The following is a 24,671-nucleotide window of genomic DNA, read 5'->3' as shown; positions in this document are numbered from 1 at the left end:
CTGCAGAAACCCAAACAAGTCTCTTCCTGGCTTAAAACTGCTCGACGCTCTCCACTCTGACTAGAATAAGACCCAAATCCTTAGCATGGTCCTTCCCCAACCCAGAGCTGGCCTAGATAGAGCACTGCCCCCTCTCAATTTACATTTAACTTAAATTCTCAGTTCTCAGCCCTTCTTTCTGATCTTCAGCTGTGCCAAATGAATCAAATGCCAAATTTAGTGACTTTATTTACTGTTTTCCCTTCTCACGGACTTTCCCCCCAGTTTCCAGACGGGGTCACAGTTCAAACATCCAACTCTCTGAAGGACTTTCTCACCTGAACTAGACCCCTTCCACCCTTCTATCATTTTCTGTACTATTTCTCGTCTTGTGTTTGGTTTATAAAGATTACTAGGTGTTTTATGTGTAGTGTATGTGTTTTTTCTGCATACGACACGAGTGCCTGGTGCCTGTGGAAGTTGGAAAAGCGTCAGATTCCCACAGGACTGGAAAATAGAGCTGATTCTGAGCTGCCATGTGGGTGCTCGAAATCAAACCTGAGTCCTCTGGAAGAACAGTGTTCGTAACTTTGAGCCATCTCTACAGCACCATTTATTATTTTTTAACACCACTTATCACATGATTCATTTTCTGTGAGTCTACTCTGCTTGCTATCTTATATAGATTTTACCAATCTCCCTTTGGAGTGATATTTAAAATGTACACTATCACTGCTAATATTACTAATATTAATGTTTGTTTTCTGCAGTATCACTAGAGTTTTAGCCATCAATACTAATTGTCTAACCTAAAACTAGGAGCTCCTGAGTATTCTAAATAAGAAATATTATTACAAATTTGGTATGAAAATTTTTAATGGAAATAATAATACAATAATTAAATAGCAAAACTACTTTAAATGACTTACAAATCTATGTAATCTGGCTTATTGATTATTTTTCTATCAGTTTAATTTTATGAAGTTGATTGTTCCCAGCTATAATAAACATATCAAGAACTGTGGCAAAGAGAAATGAAACGGTACATAAAGCTCACAACCCTGTGCTCTGCACGTATTGCTCAGAAATCTTAGTTTTCCTTTATTATCATCATCAAAAGATACATCCAAGTTTTAGCAAACATGCCAACTTCAGTTAGGCTTCTTGAACAAAAAAACAGCCTCCTATAAGGGACCTAGCCGGGCATTTCTTTCTATTTCCTGAGGAAAACAGTGTAAAATTTGCTTCAATGGCCAATAAAATTCCTCTCTGATAAACTAATGTGGAATCGAATTATAAAGCCTGTGTTAGAATTTCAGATTCTTTTACAGAATCACTTCTTTAGAAAAGTACAAAGTCACATGATCAAGAAAAGTACCCGGGAAGTGACCAGAGAAATATCCCCGCTGCTCCGCAGACAGTGGACGGAGGACTGAACATGGAGACCATGGACGAGGAGACTAAGTGCGGGGCCACCAGCTAAGCGCTCGGCTCTGACTGTAGATAGTATCTCACTGCCTCTGGTCACTAACTCAGATAAAGCTAAACATCTGTCCTAACTGTAGCCAGACAAGGACACAGAAAAATATGAACGTGTCTTGTTCTACAATGCACGTTTTCTAATATCTTAAGCTGAACATTTACTTAACTCCAGTCTGAGGTATATTAAAAGATTTAAAGAATCATTAATCCACACCATGGGCAATGTACCATACAAGCACTGCCACCAAGACCCCGAATGCTGGGAAGAGGTAGGACTTATATTTCTGCCAAAGAGACAGCTCCACTGCCACTTCATCTCTTCTCCTGTTCTTCTTCCGGCGACCCTTCAGCCTGTTTTCAAAAGCTTCCAGTTCAGCCTAAAGCAAAACAGTTTCATTTGTGTTAAATTCAAAGAATATACTGAATTGCAACTTTCTACTGAAATGAAAATTAAACGAAGAGGAATGTTGATAATAACAGTATAATAAATGTATTAATTTGATTTAAACAGAAACAAAGATCCTCTCATCTACTGCTGACTGTATTCAACAAATGTTAGAGTTTAGTTAGGTAAAAAACAGAATTGAGTGCCAATGAAGTAATTCCTTCAGACTGCAAGCCTGTCTTTGACATTAAACTAACTGGCATGCCATTGACTGAGTCAAAAGATGCTAGAATGCAGACAACGGCTTTCTTAATTTAACTCCACTTTTTATCTCCAGAGCATCTTCCTCAAAATGCAGAGATGCTCCACATATAATTCTAGTCTTTTTATAATGCAGGAAATAAGAATTAGTGGCTTATATCACAGAAAGCCAACGAGTAAGGAATAAAAAGTTGCCTCAACTGGATTCTTTTATCAAATACTTTTTTCTTTAATGGGAAAAAAATGCTTCATGCTTAATGCAAGTGATTATTTTAGGAAGAACTGAAATCCAACTGTAAAAGAAGACAGCCTGGAGTGTCCGTCTTCACCCAATGCTGGCTTTGGTCCTCCTGGAAAGCACCCACTGAGTTACTATACAGTGACAGAACGCACCACAGTCAGTGCGCGACTAAACAGTGTGACCACTGAGCAAATGTGCATTATCTACACAGCACAGTTCAGCTGAAGAAAATGTAAACCCTAACACACCGCTACTGTAGTTTAAGTTACACTTAAAGACCATCTATCAGTGAATTTCATTTACTATAAAAAGGCATTTGTCAACAAAACAAGTCAGAATTTTTCAAGTGGATTTTGATACAGAGAACAAACTTGATGCTGGATGCATTTGGTTACTCTAGGCCACCCATGCTGCACGCTGAACAACTAAACTACACAAGAGACAAGCCTGCCCGCACTGAGGTACCTGCTGTCTTCGTTTTTCTTCTTCCAGAGCAGCGTTGGCTTCTGCTTCTTTAATCTATTTACATTTAAAAGTAAAATAAACAACCAGATATCAAATTCTTTGTAGCAGTCTGGCATCTTCCCACCCAGGCTCTACTAATCTAGCCTTACATTGGACAGCCTATAAAGAAATGTATTACACTGAGAAGTTTTGACCAAGCTCCAGTTCATCTAACAGATTCAGGGTAGTGAATATAATTTATATTTTTGTTATAATTTAAATAAATATTTCCTCTTACCAGGTATATGAGATTAGATCACAATTCAATTAAGAATTAGAGTCATTAAGTCTCTGAAATTAAAATACTAACTTCTCCTGAAGTTACCATATTAAGAATCAATTATTAATACCATATTTTCCTAGAGTAGAAACTGATCATTTCTCTCACATGCCTGTATGGAAGGCAAGACTTTGAATCAAGGAAACCAATCATTTGTGGACTGGCTGGTTTGGCAGGCAGAATCAACACTAAAGACATCTCAAACTGCAAACCAACCCCAAATCTTATGTTTGCATACTTTAGCCTAGTTTTCAGGAGGCTAACAGTATCATTATAACAAATGGCTATGGGCCAGAGCAAGCATACTAACAGATATAAAAGACAAAAAGTTTATAGATACACAGCAAGCAATAAAACTACCTCAGGTCCAAAATAAGCCTATACAAGAGCCTTCTTAACGTAAGCACAAGTGATTTTACTAATATAAAGAACTGGAACAAATCTTAGAGAAAAGGCCATTAGCACATTAGGAATAAGTCTTAATGAGACATCACCTCAGACGCTTTCCGCTTCATTTCCTTGCATGTTGCATCACATTCCACTGAAACCTGACTTTCACGTATTTTATTGCATGGCAATTCCTACAAGTAATAGAAATTGAAAAGTTAGTCAACTGTTCTTTCAAATCACAACTATATGCCAGCAAAGCTCACCTAACAGCTGAAGGTTATAAATATGCTACATGCACTAAACATTATGTATCTTGGTTCAAATGATTACTCCCTTATTTTATGTCTTTTTCTGACTGGGGGTAGGTGCACTTGAATGCAGTACTCAGACACCAGAAGAAGGTGTGCCTGGAGCTGGAGTTACAGGACGCGTGTGGGATCTGCCATGGAGTACCCTGAAAGAGCAATATACTCTTAGCCACTGAACCAAAATAAAGGATTACCCTACTTCATTTAATTAAAATAATTAAAACCATAAAATTAAAATAATAAACTTAATAATTTACTATATGCCTCTATCAACTCAGCTGAGTTTTATTTTTATCCTGTATATATTGATTCTTGTTATTCTTCCAAAGCATCTAGGTAATGTTCTAGAGCAGTACTGTCCAACAGAGCTCTCTGGGACAAGGAAATGCTCTGGCTGCCCACTGTCTGGTGAGCATTAGCGACCACCTATGGTGACCGCACACTGTGTGAGTGTGCACCTTGCGCCAAGCCTCCGTCATGCTCCACCCACCTCAGTAATACACACAGTTAGTGCTGCCAGCCAAAACCAGTCTGCAGCTTTCCTGAAGAACTAGAGATTTCTTTCAACTATTAACATTTTTAAGTTCCTATGAAAATCCTTCACTGTCTAAGCACTGAATAGGAAACTACACTTGGACAAGACCCGAGATTTCAGAAAACTGAAGACACATCCAGATTAAAAATAGTCTGGCAAATATTTTCTTGTAAATGGGGTTAATTTAAATACAAACTAAATACAAATTTAAATGTGAAATTTACCTACTATAAGAAAGTATAGTAAAAATTTATCAAAAAAAATAAAGGAAATCCAAGAGCCACACAGAAGAAATTCAACAAATGTCTGTTGCACGGAAGAATAAAGAATTAATGCAAAAAAGAAACCAATTAGCTAAGGAAAGGACAAGAATACAATATAACACGATACAACTATAACTGCCGTGTGGTAAATCAAGTCAAATAAAACAAGTCTTTATGGAGCTCCCTCCACCTGTCTGAAGTCAACTGAGAACTGAGTAAAAAAATTCTTTTTCTTAACTGTTTTTTTTTTTTAAACCCTGTGGGTTTTTTTTTTTTTCTTGTTGTTGTTGTTGTTGTTTTGGCTGGCTTGAAATTCACTCTGTAAACCTGGCTGGCCTCAAAATCAAAGATCCTCCTGCATCTGCCTCCCGAGTGCTAGGATTAAAGGTGTGTTGCCACCACTACCCAGCCTTAATTATTGTAGAATGATCTTTCTGGTCACTAAGTTTTCACCTGCTTATTCTTCCATTACTATCTTTTATCCAGGGCTGGAGATGGCTCAGTGGTTAAGAGCACTGGCTGTTCTTCCAAAGGTCCTGAGTTCAATTCCCAGTAACCACATGGTGGCTCACAACCATCTGTAATGAGATATAGTGCCCTCTTCTAGCCTGCAGGTGTACATACAGAATCCTCTATACATAATATATAAAAAATAAACTTTTAAAAATGTTTTATCCTACAATTACTTTTTTCCAGGTTTCAGTATTAATTAATGAGGCTTATTTTATGACTATAAAGTTTTTTCAAGGAACTATTTTCAAAGGAGAATACTGACAGCAAATGAAAGCTTCATATAAAAAAGACAACAAACCTAATTCCAGACCATTTCCTCCCCCAGGAGCCCAGCCCATCACTCACCAGCCCCTTGCTCACACTTCAGTTCCAAGTGCAGCAGTACTATGCCAACAAAGGGCACCGAGCTTGAGCCAACAGAAAGCCATCTTTCATTCCTCTAAGTTACAAAAATTTGACTGCCAATGCTGATTTTTTTTTTTGTTTTTTTTTTTTTTTGTTTTTCGAGACAGGGTTTCCCTGTAGTTTCTAGAGCCTGTCCTGGAACTAGCTCTTGTAGACCAGGCTGGCCTCGAACTCAGAGATCCGCCTGCCTCTGCCTCCCGAGTGCTGGGATTAAAGGCGTGCGCCACCACCGCCCGGCTCAATGCTGATTTTTTTAGACGAGCACTTACAGAAATAAATTGGCTCAGTTTAAATATAATGAAAATATTCTAAAAACTAAAACCTTAAAATTAAAGCCAAAGAATTACCAACATACAAACCAAAGCAAACAGGAATTCTATCATTTAAAATACGTACCCGTTTTATTCTTTTACAAGGGCATCTAAGCTTTACCTTCTGGTTACAATTAAAGGGACATTCACCAGGATGACACATCTCTTTGCATCTATGGCCACAAGGAAGCTAAAGTTAAGAAAAAAAAGAAAAAAAGGCAACTGGTCATTTACGTTTTGGTCACACTCCACCTTTCCTTTCCCCCTATCGGCTATTTTAAGAGTGTCACACATAGTGCCAATTAGCCCTGAATAATGAATGAACTGATCCTTCAACTTTTTTTAAGATAGATTATTATATTTATACAAATTATTATTTTTTATTGAGCTCTACATTTTTCTCTGCTCCCCTCCCTGTACACAAATTATTTTTATTAGAAAATTTTAATATTCTCAATTTCCACTTCAAGTGTAAATGTCACTGTCGCCCTACAGCCAGGTGACTAAGCCAATGAAGGTAAGCAAGCATAAGTGCTGTGTGCCTTAAAGCACGTCCCTTCTCCGAGGAGCCCTGGGGCAACAATGGAAGCCATGAGTGACAGAGGTCAGGCGCAGGCTGACATGGACTCAGGAGCACTGCCTCTTCCTTGCACTGCTGAAACATAAGGAGGATTCTTGTTATTGTCACAACTGCTCAGCCTTTCATTCTGTTTACCCTTAACATTACCTTAATACATATAATTTAGGTCGTCAAGACAACTCAGTAAGTGCCATGGTGTTTAATTATCTTTAATTATTTGCTATCTCTCTATCCTGAAAGTCTTCACATGAAACATTCTCTTCTACTCAAATCTTACACTTCAGTTTGAACTCCATGACTCTAAAGGGCAAAGGAAATGAACCACTGCAGGAGCTAGAGGCTGACGGAAGGGGGAAAGCACGGGTCCTATGTCACGCCTTCCTGATACTAAAGGATCTTCACACTTTCCAGAAAGCCACTGTTAGCATGCAGGTCTCTTTCACTGGCTGGGTCTTCTGAGCCCTAATTATACATGTCTTCCTCAAATCCACCATCTGACCTTGCCATCCTATCTAACAACCAGTCTACGATGCTCTTGCCTCCCCCTCAACCCCTAACTCATAAACTAGGGGCCTACCCAGTTCCCTATTTCTTTTACAATTATTTATATAAATTATTTTATTAGAAATTTTTAATATTCTTAGTCTACACTTCCAGAGTCGATATCATAGCCATGGCTACATATGCTATTCCAGCTTCCTGCCTTGTCTGTACACATAAGACAAGACAAGAGTCTAGACCCAAAGTGAAGCAGTCAAGGAGACAAGGCAGGATTGATGTCTCACTGTAGAGACCAATTCCTTCAGGCGACACAGAACCTGACCATCTGAATGTCTGGCTATAAGGCATTTCCTTCAGACTCTGTATACCAACACCTAATGTCCTCCCTAAGATATGCCCCAACCTCACTCTTTTTATAAGTTACTCAAAACTAGCTCTGTAGCTTGCAACTAGAAGTGAAACTTGTTCACTAGTACCAGCGGTGCTGGTATGTCCACCAAGCACCCAAAGGCAAAAAGGGATGTCACAATCCTGAAGAGACACTCACTTGCTGCTGATCAGGACTAAAATTGTAAGACACACACAAAAATAGCAATTTTTTTTTTAAATTGCAGCTGGACTTATGGAGGCATTTTCTCAACTGAAGTTCCCTCCTTTCAGATGACTCTAGCCTTGTGTGTCAAGTTCATGTAAGACTGTTCAGCACAAGTGTTTTTGGTAACAACCCAAGCTAGAAATAACCCAAACATTTATTCACAAACTATAGAGCACACATATGACAGAATCAAGGGACAAAATGTACAAGCAAATTCCAAAAGCATATTTTTTAAAAAATTTATTTATTATATATACAATATCCTGTCTGTGTGTATGCCTGCAGGCCAGAAGAGGGCACCAGACCCCATTACAGATGGTTGTGAGCCACCATGTGGTTGCTGAGAATTGAACTCAGGACCTTTGGAAGAACAGGTAATGCTCTTAACCTCTGAGCCATCTCTCCAGCCCAAAAGCATATGCTTTTAAAATTCTAAGCAGTGTTTCTGTAACTACACATACCTGTAGCAAGAATAGAGGAAAAAATGCCTAAGAAACGCATCCAGGACAAGACATGGACAGACTTTGGAGATACCAACAATGCTTTCTTTTTGAGGGTAGAATTATAAAATATTGACTTCCTAGCTGTATTAAATAATATATATGCTATGTACATATACATGACATTTCATTTTTAAAATGTTATTATTTTAAATAACCTGCAAATAAAAAAATCATACACCCAAATTAACCATACCCAAAGTCTATACAACTTAATGGACTTATAAACAAAATTAGCTTCAAAATGGAAGCTGTAAGGCTTCACATTAAACTCTACACCTTCAGTGTTGAATATATTCTATGGGCTTATCCACGGCCAAAACAAACAAAAATTTCAGGACAGAATTGGAAGTAAAAAAACAATTAGCTTCATATTCTCCTCACTCAGAACCCATGTTCATCACCTACATTCGCTCCTTCCATGTCCCCTCAGTGTTTCTTGCTCCCTTTTATATCCCACTGGACCTACGTGATACTTCCCTTAATATCCTACTGGACCTACGTGCTACTTCCCTTTATATCCTACTGGACCTACGTGATACTTCCCTTTTTAAAATTAAATATATACGTGTACACAAGCACCTTGTTTTTGTTTTTAATAATCTACTACCTACCTGTGGCTCACAGTTTTAATCTGTATTTTGAATCCTATTTTAGACAGTAAGCACTGAATCAATACTTTCTGCAGTAAAATGTAAGCTAGCTTTAAAACTGTTCCCTAAAAACAAAAATAAAAGTCACTTCTTGTACTAAGCCCCTAAACCCCTGTGATGGTTTGAAAGAAAATGGCCCCCAAAGGGAGTGATACTATTGGGAGGTACGGTCTTGCTGGAGGAAGTGTGTCACTGTGGAGGCGGGCTTTGAGGTCTCATATGTGCTCAAGATACCACCCAGTGTCTCAGACCACTTCCTGATGCCTGTGAGACAGAGGACTCTTGGCTATTTCTCCAGCACCATGATGAACATAGACTGAACGTTTCATCACAATTAAATGTGATGGTGGTCACAGCAATAGAAACCCTAACTAAAACAGCCTAAGTCTTTGGGCAGTGGTGGCGCACACCTTTAATCCCAGCACCTGGGAGGCAGAGGTAGAAGGATCTCTGTGACTTCGAGGCCAGCCTGGTCTACAAAAGCTAGTTCCAGGACAGCTAGGGCTGTTACACAGAGAAACCCTGTCTCAAGAAACAAAACAACTAAGTCTCTAGTGAGCCCAGTGAGGCACTGAACTGAGGCAGTCAACAAGGAGAAAACCAGAGGGAGCAATGTCCAAGGACATTAAACTTAAAAAACCAACTACAGCTTACCTCTTTGGGGCACTGGTTTTTGCAACAACTGAGGAGATTCCTTTCATTTATATCAGCTGTGGCTATTTTTCTAAAAATAGGAAAAATTTTTTATGACATTTAAACCAAAGTCCATTTTTTGTACATTTTCTAAGCATCCATGATTTCAAGCATATCTATAAAAGCATCATAATTCATTTTTTCATTGAACATTTAAATTATGTTCATAACAATTATGCTAGGGTACCATGGGGGCTGAGGAGATGACTCGGCAGGCAGAGGCATGTGCTGCACAAGCCTGATGCTCTAGTTCAATCTGCACATCCCACTTACAGGGAGAGGAGAGAAATGACTCCAAAGAGTTGTCCTCTGACCTCCACACATGCCATGGCATGCAAAGGTGTGCACATGCAAAAGTGTAAGTGTGTGTGTGTGTGTGTGTGTGTGTGTGTGTGTGTGTAAGAGAGAGAGAGAGAGAGAGAGAGAGAGAGAGAGAGAGAGAGAGAGAGAGAGAGAGCATACACACAAATAGTAATAAAATTCTGAAAGAAAAACACTCAAGAATAACAGGAAAATTAGATGGGTTTCTAAAATTTATACGCAACTACTTTGAAAACCTATTGCAAAAATAAACTTGAAAAACATATCCAGCAAGTGATTTCAAAGCAAAGTAAGCAGTTCAAAATTAACCATGAGCTGTCATTGTACCAAAAAGTTGGAAAGTGCTGAAAAACAGATGGGAACATGTCTGAGAGAGTCGGAAGCTAGTTGGAAGGCATTTTTCACAAGCCTGATTTTTCAGAAGTCTAAAGTAAAAGTGGCAATCACACGTGGTAAATTATCTTAGATCTATCAAGATGACAATGGTAATTTCCTCCCTCTACATAATGTACATAGCTTTAGGTAAGAAAAAAAGACAAAGCAAATACTACTATGATAAATACTATAAGTTTTTTTTTTAATAATAAAGATCTACCTTTTAAAAATATAAACCAAAAAAACATACCTAAGTAGCTATCAACAAGGCAAATTTCTATCCAAAACATTTATAGGTTCCCACCATCATTTACATGTTCTACCATAAGAGGACTCTAAACTTCTGAAAGCAGGGATACAAGTTTTTCCTAGCCCAATTTTCTACAAACCCCCAGAGAATGAAGCAGGATTTGGCTGGTTGACATCAGAGCGAGGGACTGGAGGCGAGGCTGCAGCTCCTCCTTTCAGGTCCCTGCTGAAGTTCAGTCGCCAGAGTCTCAGCCACACACAACGCTTTCTAAGTATTCTACAAGATTCTTCCGGAGACGTCAGTGATAATCTTCGCTAAACGAGAGTATTCTGGCTACTTACCTACATTCCACATAGAGGCTTGTGATCTTGCAGTGACATTTTAATCTGAGCATCTGAACACAAGGAGGGCATTTTCCAGGGTGACAGGGCAAAACACACGGGTGAGGACAACCCAGAGGCCGTGGCTTAGAGCATCCTTCTTCACACTGAAGGCATTCTGGGCCAGCCTAAAAATAACAAACAAATCACCAAAATATCTAACATTTCCACATATTAAGGTTACAAACGGTAGATGACCCCACTAAAACAAAGTACTTCAGCCTCAGAAGTACAAATAATAGGGCTTGGGAGATTGCTCAGCAGGTACAGAGCTTGCTGAATAATCCCAGGTATGGAGGCTTCTATCTCTATCAACCATACTGGGGAGGCAGGGACAGGAGGAGCCATGGGCCCTGCTGACCAGTTGCTCTAACCAACTGGAAAGTTCCAGGTTCAGTGAGATACCCTGTCTCAAAAAACGTGACCAGACGGTGGTGGCTCACGCCTTTAACTCCAGCACTTGGGAGGCAGAGGTAGGCGGATCTCTGTGAGTTGAAGGCCAGATTGGTCTACAATAGCTAGGTCCAGGACAGGCACCAAAGCTACACAGAGAAAACCTGTCTCAAAAAACCAAAAAAATAAAATAAAAATCCAAAACCAATGTGAAGACTGACTGAAAAGGATGTGTGATGTTGACTCCTGGCTTTTGCAGATACATATGCACAAATAAATAGAATGCACAAGAAAAAAAGAGAAACTTCATTAATAGGAGGGAGGGAGGGAGGGAGGGAGGGAGGGAGGGAGGGAGGGAGGGAGGGAAGATAGATAACATATTTGGGGTATCAAGGATACAGTCATTATTCATGCTTCCATCCTAAGAATGTTACCTTATTTTTGACAGTAGAGCCATCAACTTCAGTCACTTTGTGGCATTCTTTCATACATGTATGATTTTGACAGTGCAACATTCTTCCACAAAGTCTCTTGCAAGAATAGGGTCCTACAGCATGGCATGGTAGAGGACTCACCTTAAAAATAAAAATAAGAAATAGCCAACTAGCACAACACACATGTCTACACAAAACTTTCTGGTCTTGTATTTCCAAAATGACTGATCTGAGATCAATTTCACGGTGGTCTAACATTTTCCACTAATAGTATTTATATCAAAACTAAGCACATATCAAGACATTTCTCTGAGCACCTATTAATGAGAGAAAAATTGAACACACAGAGGCTAATTCCCACGTAAGGCAGAGTATACAGTTTAAATGACTGATCCTGGGCAGTCTGCATAAGCCCAAGACAGTAAATTATTTCTAACAACTCTAGGGCAAAGTGATAAAGACTACAAACTAAACTTAAAAGATTACACCTATACTCACCTCATGCTTCCCCAGACATTCCCTGTAAGAAAAAAATAAAATGAAAACATTTGAGATTCTTTTTTGCTTTTAGAGTTTTTGTTTATTTTTGGGTTTTTTGTTTGTTTGATTTTTGAGGTTTTTTTTGTTTCTCACGAAAGGTTTCTCTGTGAAACAGAGTCCCAGCTGTCCTAGAACTCACTCTGTAGAGCAGGCTAGCTTCGAACTCACTGAGCTCTGTCTACCTCTGCCTCCCAAGTGCTGATGAATTAAAGGCATACACCACCCAGCTCATTATAGATTCTTTAAGAAGAGTGTCTGAAACAAATATGCTTACTACACAGGCTTTTAATAAGTTATAAACAAACAAACAACTTGGAAATAAGCAATTACAGTAGCAGCAGAGTATAAAGTTGATTTACACAGGCTAATTTTTTGCAAAAGACTAGCAGTGAGGCAGGCGGATCTCTGAGTTCGAGGCCAGCCTGGTCTACAAGAGCTAGTTCCAGGACAGGCTCTAGAAACTACAGGGAAACCCTGTCTCAAAAAACAAAACAAAAAAAAAAACAAACAAACAAAAAAAAAAAACAAGACTAGCAGTGAGCAACTGGGACATGAAACTTATTTTCACTGGCACAAACAAAAATAAAATAAATATAACTGTATAGCTGAAAAACACAAACTATAAAATGCTGAGGAGAAAACTTAAGGGTTTAAATAAATATTCCATGCTTAAAAACAGGAACGGTATTTACATCAATATTAGGGTAAAATTTTTTCTCAACTTCATCTATATTCAACACAATTCCAAGACCTCATCCAAAGCCAATCGTGGTAGTACACGACTGTAACTCCAGGATTCAGACTTAAAGAGTTTGAGGAGTTTAAGGCCAGTACGAACTCTACAGTGAGTTTCTACAAAGCAAGGTCAAGGCCAGTCTGTGCTGTATGGTACTCTGGCTCAAAAATCAAAACAAAGTAACAAAATCCTAATATCTAAAGTCCACATGAAGGAAATCAGCAGACATGAAACAGCCAACACAAACTTGATGAAGAGCAAAGCTCAAGAGTTAACATCCACTGACAGGCACAAGACTTACTACAAAGGTAGATTGTTGAGACTATGTGGTAGTGATGAAAGAACAGACAAATTAGTGAACTAGAACAAAGAGTCCAGAATTAGGTCTATACAAATAAAATCAGCTGATCTATGACAAAGAAAAGGCAAATTACAGGAGGATATTCTTTTCAACAAGTGGTAATGTTGAAACAAATTTATATCCACTTTAAGACAGAGACATTACACCTTTGACAACCAACTCAAAATGGATTGCAGACCTAAATACAAAACACAGGATAAGACCTAAATAATCTTGAGTTTCCTATTACTTTTTAGACACAATACCAAGAGCACGACCCATAAAAGGAAACAGGTGAGCTCTAATTTACTAAACTAAAAATGTCTGCAGCAAAGAACCCAACAGAAAGGAGACAGATGAGTAAACTACATTTGGAAAACACATCTGGTAAGCAATACAAAGAACTCTTGTGCTTAACAACAGACAGAAAGCAAAACCCAATCAGAAAATGGGCAAAAGACCTGAACAAAGATAAATCTTATCGAAATGACTGACAGATGCTGAAGAGACATGTGAAAAGTTGCCTGGCATCAGGTCATTAGGAAGCTGTAAAGTAATTGACAGTACCTCCATGCATCTACAAAATGGCTAAAATGCTGACAGTGCCCTATGTGAATGGGATGCAGAGCAGGAAGTCCACCACTAACGCTGATGAGAACACAAACTGGTGTGCCACGTGGGTAGCTAATCTGAGAGCTTTTTAATTAGCTAAACATCAACTCACCATACTATCCAGCAGTTACACTCCTCAGTTTTTATTCAAATGAGTTAAAAGTTATACATATACAGATATTTGCACATAAACATCTGTAGCAGTTTTAGTTTTTATTAAAAACAACCAAAATGTCCTTCAATAGGTAATGGGTAAGATCATCCATGTGTATGTGGCCAACATAAATGGATTCAGTGAGCTAGTAAAAAAAAAAAAAAAAAAAAAAAAAAAAAAGATGCACAAAGTTGAGAGTGGGTGGGAAGGTGGGGATGGATCTGGTAAGAGATGGAGAAGGATGGGAGGAAAATATCATCAAACTACTGTACATAACATTCTCAAAGAATAAAATATTACATTAAAAAAGACAACTATAGGATATCCAGGAAGTGCAATGATGTTATTCAGTGATAAAAAGAAGTGAGGTATAAAAAAAGTATAACCTAAATGTATAAGCTAAGTGAAAAAAGGCAGTATGAAATGGCTTCTGACTCCCAACTACTGTGTATGATGCTCTGAAACAGAAAAAAAAAAAAGCACGGAAAAAGCCCAGGATAAGAAGCTTCAGTTCTAACCAACATTTGAAGAATTCACACTAATCCTTAAAGAGAAGTATTTCCCAACTTTATCAGAGAATCTAGTACTTCCACAATTATAAAACCAGGGGGGGAAAAAAGACACCATAAGAATATAAGCTAAACGGGGCTGGAGAGATGGCTCAGTGGTTAAGAGCATTGCCTGCTCTTCCAAAGGTCCTCAGTTCAATTCCCAGCAACCACACGGTGGCTCACAACCATCTGTAATGAGGTCTGGTGCCCTCTTCTGGCCTTCAGGCATACATGCAGACAGAATATTGTATACATAATAAAAATAAATACATATTTTTAAAAAATACAAGCTAATATTCAATACCAATACTGCAAAATTAATGTAGATTTTTTTTTTACTTTTTTCTTTTTCTTTTTAAAAAATAAATAGGATTTCACTTTGTCAACCTCTCACTGGAACTCAACTCACTAGATAGCCCAGGCTGGCCTTAAACTTGTAATAATCTTCCTGCCTTAGACTCTTGAATTACATGCATTTTTACCACACTTAGGGTTTTTTAAGTCTAATTACTTAAAAAAATATTTATTCAATTATTATGTGTGTGGGTATTTTGCAGAGATATACATGTGTACCATTTGTGTTCCTGGTGTCCAGGGAGACCAGAAGAAGGCATTAGATTCCTTAAAAGTAAAATTAGATCTCTGAGTTCGAGGCCAGCCTGGTCTACAAGAGCTAGCTCCAGGACAGGCTCTAGAAACTATAGGGAAACCCTGTCTCGAAAAACCAAAAACAAAAAAAAAAAAAAAAAAAAGTAAAATTAGAGACAGTTGTTGTTGTAAACAGCTACGTGGGTCCTGAGAACCAAGTCTGGATCCTCTGAAAGAGCAGAACTGCTCTTAATCACTGAGCTATCTCTCCAACCTGTTCAAAAACTTAACATACGACTAAACTGAATCCAGCACTATGTAAAAGGGATTAAGTACCATGAATAGTAGAAGAGAAGTTGCAGAAGAAAAATGAGACTTCTAGAAAGGGCGAAAACCAGAATTCTATCTTTGAAAAATCAATACCAATTGTTGATCTGGAACCTTAGTTGCTGTTAACAGTCCCCTTTCTAATATCTATTATGCCTCAGAACTGTTTCCTTTTCTTCTCTAAACCACAGCCTCTGCTGAAAGTATGAAACATTAAAGCATTCTCCATTCTTCCAGGTTCAGCTCCTTAAAACTCAATCTCCATCATTCCATGATCCATCCAGGAAACTTTGCTTGGATTTCCAATGCTTCCTTCGCACACTCACCTTTAAGTTTACCATCTAAACCTAGCCGTTTTCAGAAACATTGCATTTTAGCATGAATATCACCAGGAAAAGTAACAAATCATGAGCCTCTTGGAAATGTTTTCCTAATTGTCGGTACCTGTTGCTGCTATGGAAACTAAGGATAATGCACTCAAGTGCAAGGAAAGCACAAAGAGAGACATGCATAGGAAGTTTAGCATCATAGCAACCTAAGACAGGAAAGAATGAACTAGAACAAGCAGACTATAGTATGCAGGTCAGGCCTGAAATCTAAAACTTAAAAAGTGAAGAAGGTGAAGTTCATACTATGTCAGAAACATTTTTTTTAAAGCTTTAAACTCTGGTTCTTACACAGGAATAGGAACTTGACACGGAGGACAAGGCAGTGCAGTCTGAATAAATGCTGGCTCGGCCGGTTGTTCCCACGGGCCCACGGGCTGATGCTAGGAGTAAAATGCAATACACTGTCAAGTCAGAAGGGCGATCGATCCCATGCAGCCTTCCTAAGAAACTAGAGAAATAGTTCTTGTGGATCTTTTGCTCACACAGGCTGAACTAGATTCGAACTCAACAAATGCTTGCTGAAACATTCTATTCCATCTGCATTGTGAAGATTATTCCTCTCCACATACACCCAATATTAAAAATTAAGGCAGATATCAGTTTAAAAGCTAAAATTGAGGCAGCATAGTCTCCTTAACCTCTTGTGAGTCAAAAGCAAAATGAGAAACATTTAAACTCCAGTATCCACCATAGTCTCCTATGTTCCTCATCACCTAGAACTTTACATATAACCAGGGTTCTAAATAAAGTAAATTAATAAATATCTATCTCAGGGCTGGAGAGATGGTTCAGAGGTTAAGAGCATTTACTTCTCTTCCCAATATCCTGAGTTAATTTCCCAGCAACAACACGGTGGCTCACAACCATCTGTAATGAGATGGATGCCCTCTTCCAACATTGCATACATAATAAATAAATATATCTTTAAAAATAAATACATGCATAAACAAGTAAGTATATCCCTAGCCATGTTTGAAGGGAAACTGGCAAATTAATCTAAATATCACGATTATCATACTGTATTTACAAATATTATTAGTCACACCCTCCCATCTTCCTCCTAGTACTAGAGAATGAACTCAGGACCTTGGTGATACTGGGAAGGTCTCCACCATTGAACAATACACCAGCCTTTCCAAGTTTTTTAAGACAAAAGACCAAGTCTTGTCTTCTTCACCCCCAGATCTGAGTAGAATGCTTAATGCTCTAAAGACACCCTTATGGCTGCTTGTTAAATCATCACTGAAGAAAACACAGCCCACAGGCAAGCAGGAACTCTTCACCACTGTTCTTACCTTGCCAGTCTGCCTCACTAATGCTTGATCATGACATGAAGCAGGACACAAGTGCCCACATTTCTCTAACACTTTTTGGCAAGGCTGATGACATGGTGGACATGAGCCAAAGTGACAGCGATGTTTTTCTTGACTTGTATGATGACATGTTGGTGGTCGACTAAATCAAAAAGTTTTTAAGTTATTTTTGACAACTGAACAATACATCTGAAGTGCAATTATTTATATAACTTCTAGAATCATAGAAAAGTCTATGCTATGAATATTGCTTGAAAACACTAACACAAAATAAAATTAAAATACCATCAAAAGTCAGTAAGAATTTAAAGGTGAAGGCATCAGATGTCAGGTGTGGAGAGTTTCACCAACCTGCACAGTTCTTTGCACTTGGGTGGCCTCGTGGTTCGCTCTCGGCCACAGGGCACTGTCACCTTGGCCTTGCCACAGCTGCACCTCACCTCTACAGTTTCTGGGCATGGATAGCAACTGCCTGAGGAAAAAAATCCAATACTTTAAAAGACACTGACAGACTTACCAAAATGCACATCAACAGTTAATCAATAAACTTAATGCATTTGTACAATGCACAATGAGATAGCCTGCTATTAGAAAGCAGCAGTTCAGCCAGGCAGTGGGGGCACACAACTTTAATCCCAGCATTAGGGAAGCAGAGGCAAGCGGATCTCTGAGTTAAAGGCCAGCTTGGTCTACAAGAGCTAATTCCAGGACAGGTTCCAAAGCTACAAAGAAACCCTGTCTCCGGGAAAAAAAAAGAAAAAAGAAAAGCAGCGGTAATATGAACTATTCTTTTCTTAGCACATTAAACAAAATAAGCTATATACAAAGGCTGTGTGCTTCAGTGTTTGATTCCACACATACAGAGGAAATAGAAAAAACTGGTGTCAAAAGCAGAAGAGTAGTTCAGGATACAAGCTTTGAGAAACACTGGTAGAGCTGTTTAATGGTCTGGATCCAGTACATGATCACATTCACAAGCTTCACAACACCACACACTTATTATTTTATATCTTTCCTTACATATACCAGTAGCTCAGTAACCTTTAGAAACATCCTTGCTTCTCAAAACTGTAACAAGCAAACAAAGTCTTTGCAGAATCTAACACTAACAATAATCTTTTGGCCTATTTTCATAAATACATCTATTCAAAGGAAAAATTCCCTCAAGAAGGGTGACTTCTCTCATGACCAGTAGTTGGCTATTAATGAGTGAGTGCTGGGAGGCCCTGCTGGTCAGAGGCTGCAGTCTATCATGGCCTAGCAGCTCTCTCTGAAGTAAACAGTATGAAATAATGACTCTACATATCAAAGTGAGTTAAACCCATGTTCAGAGTGATACAACTATCTTCTAAATAATCATTCTAAGCACCTGGAAAATTCTTTGGGAGTTAGTAAGCACTGTCACAACAACAAATGTCCCAAAAAAAAAATACAAAGCATAAAGCTGATCAAATCTCTAGCCCAAACATTTTATAGGAAATTGCAGAGGATAAAGAAACATTAAAATATACTAGAGAGGCAATCTACAAAATCCAGAATGGGAAACAAAAGAGCTACCTAATTTCTTCAAATAAATCATACTCCATTTAAAAAAATAAGGGAAATGACACATTTAAAGCCCATCATTCGATGGCCATAAGACATTTTTATTTGATGTAGTCACAAATCAAATAAAAACTATTAAAAGGAAGAATTTCAAAATATGTCAGGGATAAAAAATTTTATATTTAGGTTAAGATTTCATTTCTTATGTGGGGGTCCACAAATGTGGGTCTGTTCTGCCTTAACTAAATATCAGAGAGTTTATGCCTGCTCTTGCTCTTTCAAAGTTATTGACAAGAAGTCGAACTTAAGGTGTGGCTACAAACAAGATATCCTGACCTGTGGTGTGGTTACTTGGTGTTTTGGATATTAAGATGACTCATAGATATGAGTCCGTTCCACCTTGACCAAAGGTCAGAGAATTCAAGCCTATTCCTGCTCCTTCATTTTAGGACAGGAGGTTTGAATCAGGGAGAGTCTGCCATCAGGATACTTGATCTAAGGTTTATTTGCTGCATATCTTGCCCTAAACATCAGAATGCTTAACTCAGGAAATAGTGGCTTGATGTCTCAAGTACTTATGTACATAACTGTTTTCTGGTTGTCTTTTGTGTCGTGTTAAAGCAGTCTTTTGCTTTCTTCCCCCCCTTTTTGGATTGGTGTATATAAGCATATAAAATAAATGTGGGCGTATTCAGTATTCAGTATACACTAGATAGCCTCCCAGTTGTAACCTTTGTCTGTGTATTTCTTTCATATGTATTTCTTTCATATCTCTGTTCCTCCTAATTTTTCTAATCTTTACCAAAAATTAAAAGCCATGCTATTTGTATCAAAGTATAAAAGGGTGTATTTTACAAAAAATAATTTTAAATAAACCACTTTAAATGATTGTATTTTATTTTAATGTCAAATACAACAAATGTAAATGGATAAAATTTACATATTAACAAAAACTTTTAGGGTCTCAAAAAGTATAAGGGATCCCGAGACTAAAATCTCCACTAGCATAGATAGGATAACCCTTGTTACATCTAAAGTCCATAAAAGTATATAAAATTCAGAGTACAACCAAATCAATGAATACCTTTAAAAAAACGAGATTGAGGAAAACCATCACAGTGCCACAAAAAAAAAAAAAAAAATACAACTTAGCATCAGTCTTGAGTTTGAATTTTGCCACACCTCTCCCTAGGCATTTCCCTAAGGCACTTAATTTTAACTACCTTGTTCAAAACTAGTAGTATAGTGACTGTATTTTACCTTCTCCTAAGTGTTAGGAAGCACAAATAAGGAAATGAACTGGAAGTTCTCTACTAACTCTAAAGAACTAAGAAAACACAAACATAAAATAACATCTACTGTGATATTTTACCTCTGTGGCAGACAGATGGACACTTGTGGTTTCTACATCCTAACGTCCGTCCACAATTTTGATCACAAGGTAGACAGTTTCCAGGGCAACACTAGAGAGAAAACAATATACAAAGAGCTTTTTGAAACCCTCCCACACACATTGCGATTAGTCCTAGTCATTTACAGAATCGTTAGAAAGCAAAGTTTCTTTTTACTCCAAGGATGAAATTATTCAAGACTATCAACATTATTCTAGTAAATAATAATACAACACCAAGCTAAACTTCCTGCCTCTTATTATTATTATTCTATGACATATTTCCATTGCAAAATTTCACTTAGTTTTCTATTCAGAAAATTACATTAACCCAAGAATTTGATCAAATCCAATTTTCAAACGAGTCTGGCTAATTTAAATTAAAATAAAATTGGCTGAATATGGAGGCTGTCAGTTATTTTCAAAACACAGGGCGAGAGAACAACTAAGAAAAAAACAAGGTGTATACAGGCGGCCCTGTCAGGGAGCAACAGGCAGCAACTGACTTCAGGGCGTCAGTTCACCAAGAGCCAAATTCCTGCTGGGTGAATCTTGGATAGGCAAGGCCCATGACCACAGACCCCAAAGGGTATTTGCTTCTGCTGGGCCTTGTGTTTGTTGTTGTCACCTTCCTCTGGTGTCTGGCATGGTGTGAATGGGTGCGGGGAGATCCCCACTGCCTGTAATGCAGTGTGTTTATCTCGTGCAGACATCCCATTCTACTGAGCGTTTTTATTATAAAGATGACTGCAACCTAAGATAATAGTTCTGACGATAAAAAATAAACCAAGGAAGAGTCACACAGCTAGAACACATGCATTTCTATTGAAGAGCTGTATAGATTATGGCCGATTCTTTTTCATATATAAAGTCTAGATTTGTGATTCCTTTAAGACTTCTTATGAGATTATCACCTCAAGATAAGTAAAAAAGTAACTGGCCCTTTCTTTGTAACTGCAAAACGCAGCTGGCCAGTAAAAGACTTGACTGAGAAGAACACCTTGCTTGCCCACACGGTTAATCAAGTTGCTTGGGTATGAATGTATGTGAGTTCTTAGGATAATGTTTTTTGCCTGTAATAAGCAAAATATTTAATCATGTAAGGGATAAGGAAAACATGCTGTTTTTACCTGTACTCATTATAATCATTCACTTGAAAAATTGAATGTAACTGCATAGTAATTTTTATATTGCCTGAAAGATTTTGTTGGGGTATATAAGCTGTAGAAAAATAGCATACAGCCGGGCGGTGGTGGCACACGCCTTTAATCCCAGCTCTCGGGAGGCAGAGGCAGGCGGATCTCTGAGTTCGAGGCCAGCCTGGTCTACAAGAGCTAGTTCCAGGACAGGCTCTAGAAACTACAGGGAAACCCTGTCTCGAAAAACAAAAAACAAAAAAAGAAAAAGAAAAAGAGCATACAGTAGGAAGAACATAGAAGAACAGAACATAAAGAAGGAAACCATTGAGAGAGAGTGTTGTTTTCCCTATACCCCTCAGATAAAAGTCACAGTATGTGCTGACTCCGTGGATTCCCTCTGAGCCCTGTGCTGCTGGAGGCTACTGTCCCCCACCCCCCGCGCAGTAATAATCTGTATCTATACAGAAAGTGAAAAGTAATGATATATGATGGCAAAAAACTTTTCATTCTTTCAAACATTTCTAAAAAAAAAAAAAAATTATACTACTGAAGCTGGAGAGATGGCTCCGCAGCTAAGAGCACTTGCTGCTCCTCCAGGGGACCTCAGTTTGGTTCCTAGCACCCAAGTCGGGTGACTCAAAATTTCATGTAACTCTAGCTCCAGGGGATGTAATGCTCTCTTCTGGCATCTGAAGCTACCTGCACTCACATGGCAGACAGAAACAAATGCACATAGTAAGTCTTCAAAACTGTAACTATTTAAAACAATAGTAAAAGTAATATAGTTGGGGTTTCTGAACACACAGATATAAAACATAGAAATCACTGAGCAACAGGTCAAAGAGAAGCCAAATAAGGAGAAAGGAACAAATGGATAAATAGAAAAATCACTAGCAAGATTAACAGGGTAAGCATGGTGGCGCAGGTCTTAATCCCGGCACTCAGTAGGCAAAGGCAGGCAGAGCTTTGTCTACATGGTGAGTTCCAGGAATAGCCAGAGCTATATATTGAGACCCTGTCTCAAAACAAAGATGGTTAACAGACTAAAATAATCACATTAAATCTAAGTAATGGGTAGTCAAATTAAATGACAAATACTGCCACCATAGATTAAATGAAGTCTAAATGCTCTCTGTAAGAAATGCACGTTAAAGATGTGAATAGGTTTAAAGTCTAACAGAATGAGAAAAGACATACATTAACAGTAAACAAAAAAAGCTGAAATTATTCCCATTTCACTGACTTTAAGAACCAGGAACCTTGCCAAGGAACAAAGTATACTTTATAAGGAAAGAAATGATACGAAGAGCTACAACTCTACAGACCCAACAAAATACTAGAGCTAGATTCACTCCAAGCCAGGCCTCCATCTAATCTCTATTACCATCTGTGGTGGTATGAATGCCACTGGCCCCAGAAACTCATAGGGAGGGGTACTATTAGGGGGTGGAGCTTTGCTGGACTGCATATGGCCTTGCTGGAGGAAGGGTGTCACGGTGGGGGTGGGCTGTGGGGTTTCCTATGCTCAGGATATTACGCGATGTTTCAGACAGCTTCCTGTCGCCTGCTCCTTCTCCAGCACCTATGTACGTCCTTGCTTCCTGTTATGAACTATAAGTGAGTCACCCCAATGAAATGCTTTCTTTGTAAGTATTGCTGTGGTGATGGTGTCTCTTCACAGCCGTAGATACCCTAATATACCACCTAACCTTTGTTAGGCATCAACCACCAAATACTATCACTCTAAAACTGCTAATGACGTCGTCAATCAGAAAACAAAACCGCCCCAAACCCAAGCTAAGAGTTAGTGTGTGAGTCAGAGACTACATACAGTCTTTGGTGTTTTATTGTTTAGTGACAAAGCCATGCTACATGAGCTCAGGTTGTTCTCAACATCCTTCTGCTTCAGACTCTTGAGTATGGACCCATCTGTGTCACCACATTCAAAAACTGGCATGATTTCCCACTAATAAAAACTGTTAACCTACAATATTTATTATTATTTGATATAGAAAACAAAGAATACACCTGAATACTTGAAACAAAACAGTTTATCACATACCCAAAAGGAAAATTTAAACTCTTAAATCAGGTTAGCAAGTTTATCACACACACCTTTCTCCGACACTGATGCTTCTGACAGTCCCGCACTCTAACACACTTGGTTTCACAGAGGTAAGGCTTGTGACACGGCATTCGCTTTGCATGCCTTCCACAGCGGCACTGCTTTTCCACCTCCTAGGCCAAGCACCAACAAACATCGTCAAACTGACTTAATGTTTTGTACCACAGCAATTTCTGTATTGCTAAATGGATAAAAATATTAGTAACAAATTTATATTAAAAACTAACTAGGGGGGCTGGAGAGATGGCTCAGCGGTTAAGAGCACTGCCTGCTCTTCCAAAGGTCCTGAGTTCAATTCCCAGCAACCGCATGGTGGCTCACAGCTATCTATAATGACATCTGGTGCCCTCTTCTGGCCTGCAAACATACATGCAGACAGAATACTGAGAATACTGTATACATAATAAATAAATCTTTAAAAAAAAAACTAACTAGGGGACTGGAGAGATGGCTCAGGGGTTAAGATCACTGGCTGTTCTTCCAGTCATCCTGAGTTCAATTCCCAGCAACCACAGGATGGCTCAGAACCACTTGAAAGAAGTCTGGTGCCCTCTTCTGGGGTGCAAGCACACATGCAAGCAGAACATTGTATACATAATAAATAAGTCTTAAAAACTAAACCAGAGCGGTCTTCTAAAACACTGGTTTTACCTTATTCCAAATGAAACCTCATATTTGAATTAATTATGAAATTTAGTAGAAATCTGGTATCAAACAGTAAAACAAACAAATTAATTACAGGGCTGGAGAGATGGCTCTGTGGTTAAGAGCTTTGCCTGCTCTTCCAAAGGTCCTGAGTTCAATTCCCAGCAACCACATGGTGGCTCACAACCATCTGTAATGAGATTTGGTGCCCTCTTCTGGCCTGAAAGGATACATGCAGGCAGAACACCATATATATATATATATAAAATAAATTAAATCAAAATAAAGTACAATGCTTTAAAAAAAAAAAAACAAGTTACAGGATCATTTACAGGTGGTTCCAATCATACCATCTCCATCTCATCTTGGCACAAGACAAGTGGAGTGTTTAGTATCCCAGCTGGTTAATGGAATAGTATGGCTGAAATCACACAATGTACATATTTAAGTTTACCGTGTCAAATCTACATATGACTGTTCCCATTGCAACTAGGCTGAATTCAACAGAGCTCTAACTTCTGGTAGCAAACAGCCCACACACTGAACTCTGCAAATGAGAACATTATAACTTGTACCAAGGAAAACAATAGAGGGTAATGTTCAGATTTAATTTCCTGATCAATACTATAAATATTGGGTAACACAGACAATGACACAGATGTGTATGAAAGTAATAAAAAAAACACAACAACAGTTTCTTCTGACATTTTTTGATGCAAAGCTCCTGAAAAAAAGTGTATGGGAC

General features: G+C 38.4%; 1 protein-coding gene across 2 annotated transcripts in view; it reads right to left on the bottom strand.

The window, feature by feature from the left end:
• Positions 1-837: 837 nt before the first annotated feature.
• Nfxl1 (nuclear transcription factor, X-box binding like 1) overlaps positions 838-24,671 on the bottom strand; it is a 40,987-nt gene continuing 17,153 nt past the window's right edge. For both annotated transcript variants that reach the window (XM_038330065.1, XM_038330076.1), the window contains exons 11-23: positions 23,272-23,394; positions 20,000-20,090; positions 17,434-17,554; positions 17,065-17,224; positions 16,058-16,149; positions 12,031-12,052; positions 11,533-11,673; positions 10,667-10,833; positions 9,341-9,410; positions 5,943-6,047; positions 3,627-3,713; positions 2,814-2,867; positions 838-1,838 (exon numbers count right to left, since the gene is read on the bottom strand). In XM_038330065.1, the coding sequence (XP_038185993.1) occupies positions 1,665-1,838; positions 2,814-2,867; positions 3,627-3,713; positions 5,943-6,047; positions 9,341-9,410; positions 10,667-10,833; positions 11,533-11,673; positions 12,031-12,052; positions 16,058-16,149; positions 17,065-17,224; positions 17,434-17,554; positions 20,000-20,090; positions 23,272-23,394 (1,407 nt within the window). In that variant the 3' untranslated portion in view covers positions 838-1,664. The remainder of the gene's footprint in view (positions 1,839-2,813; positions 2,868-3,626; positions 3,714-5,942; positions 6,048-9,340; positions 9,411-10,666; positions 10,834-11,532; positions 11,674-12,030; positions 12,053-16,057; positions 16,150-17,064; positions 17,225-17,433; positions 17,555-19,999; positions 20,091-23,271; positions 23,395-24,671) is intronic.

This window comes from Arvicola amphibius, chromosome 1, assembly GCF_903992535.2.
Source record: "Arvicola amphibius chromosome 1, mArvAmp1.2, whole genome shotgun sequence".
NCBI lineage: Eukaryota > Metazoa > Chordata > Mammalia > Rodentia > Cricetidae > Arvicola > Arvicola amphibius.
The sequence above is the reverse complement of the archived record's forward strand: the minus strand, read 5'-3'. Positions and strand labels throughout refer to the sequence as shown.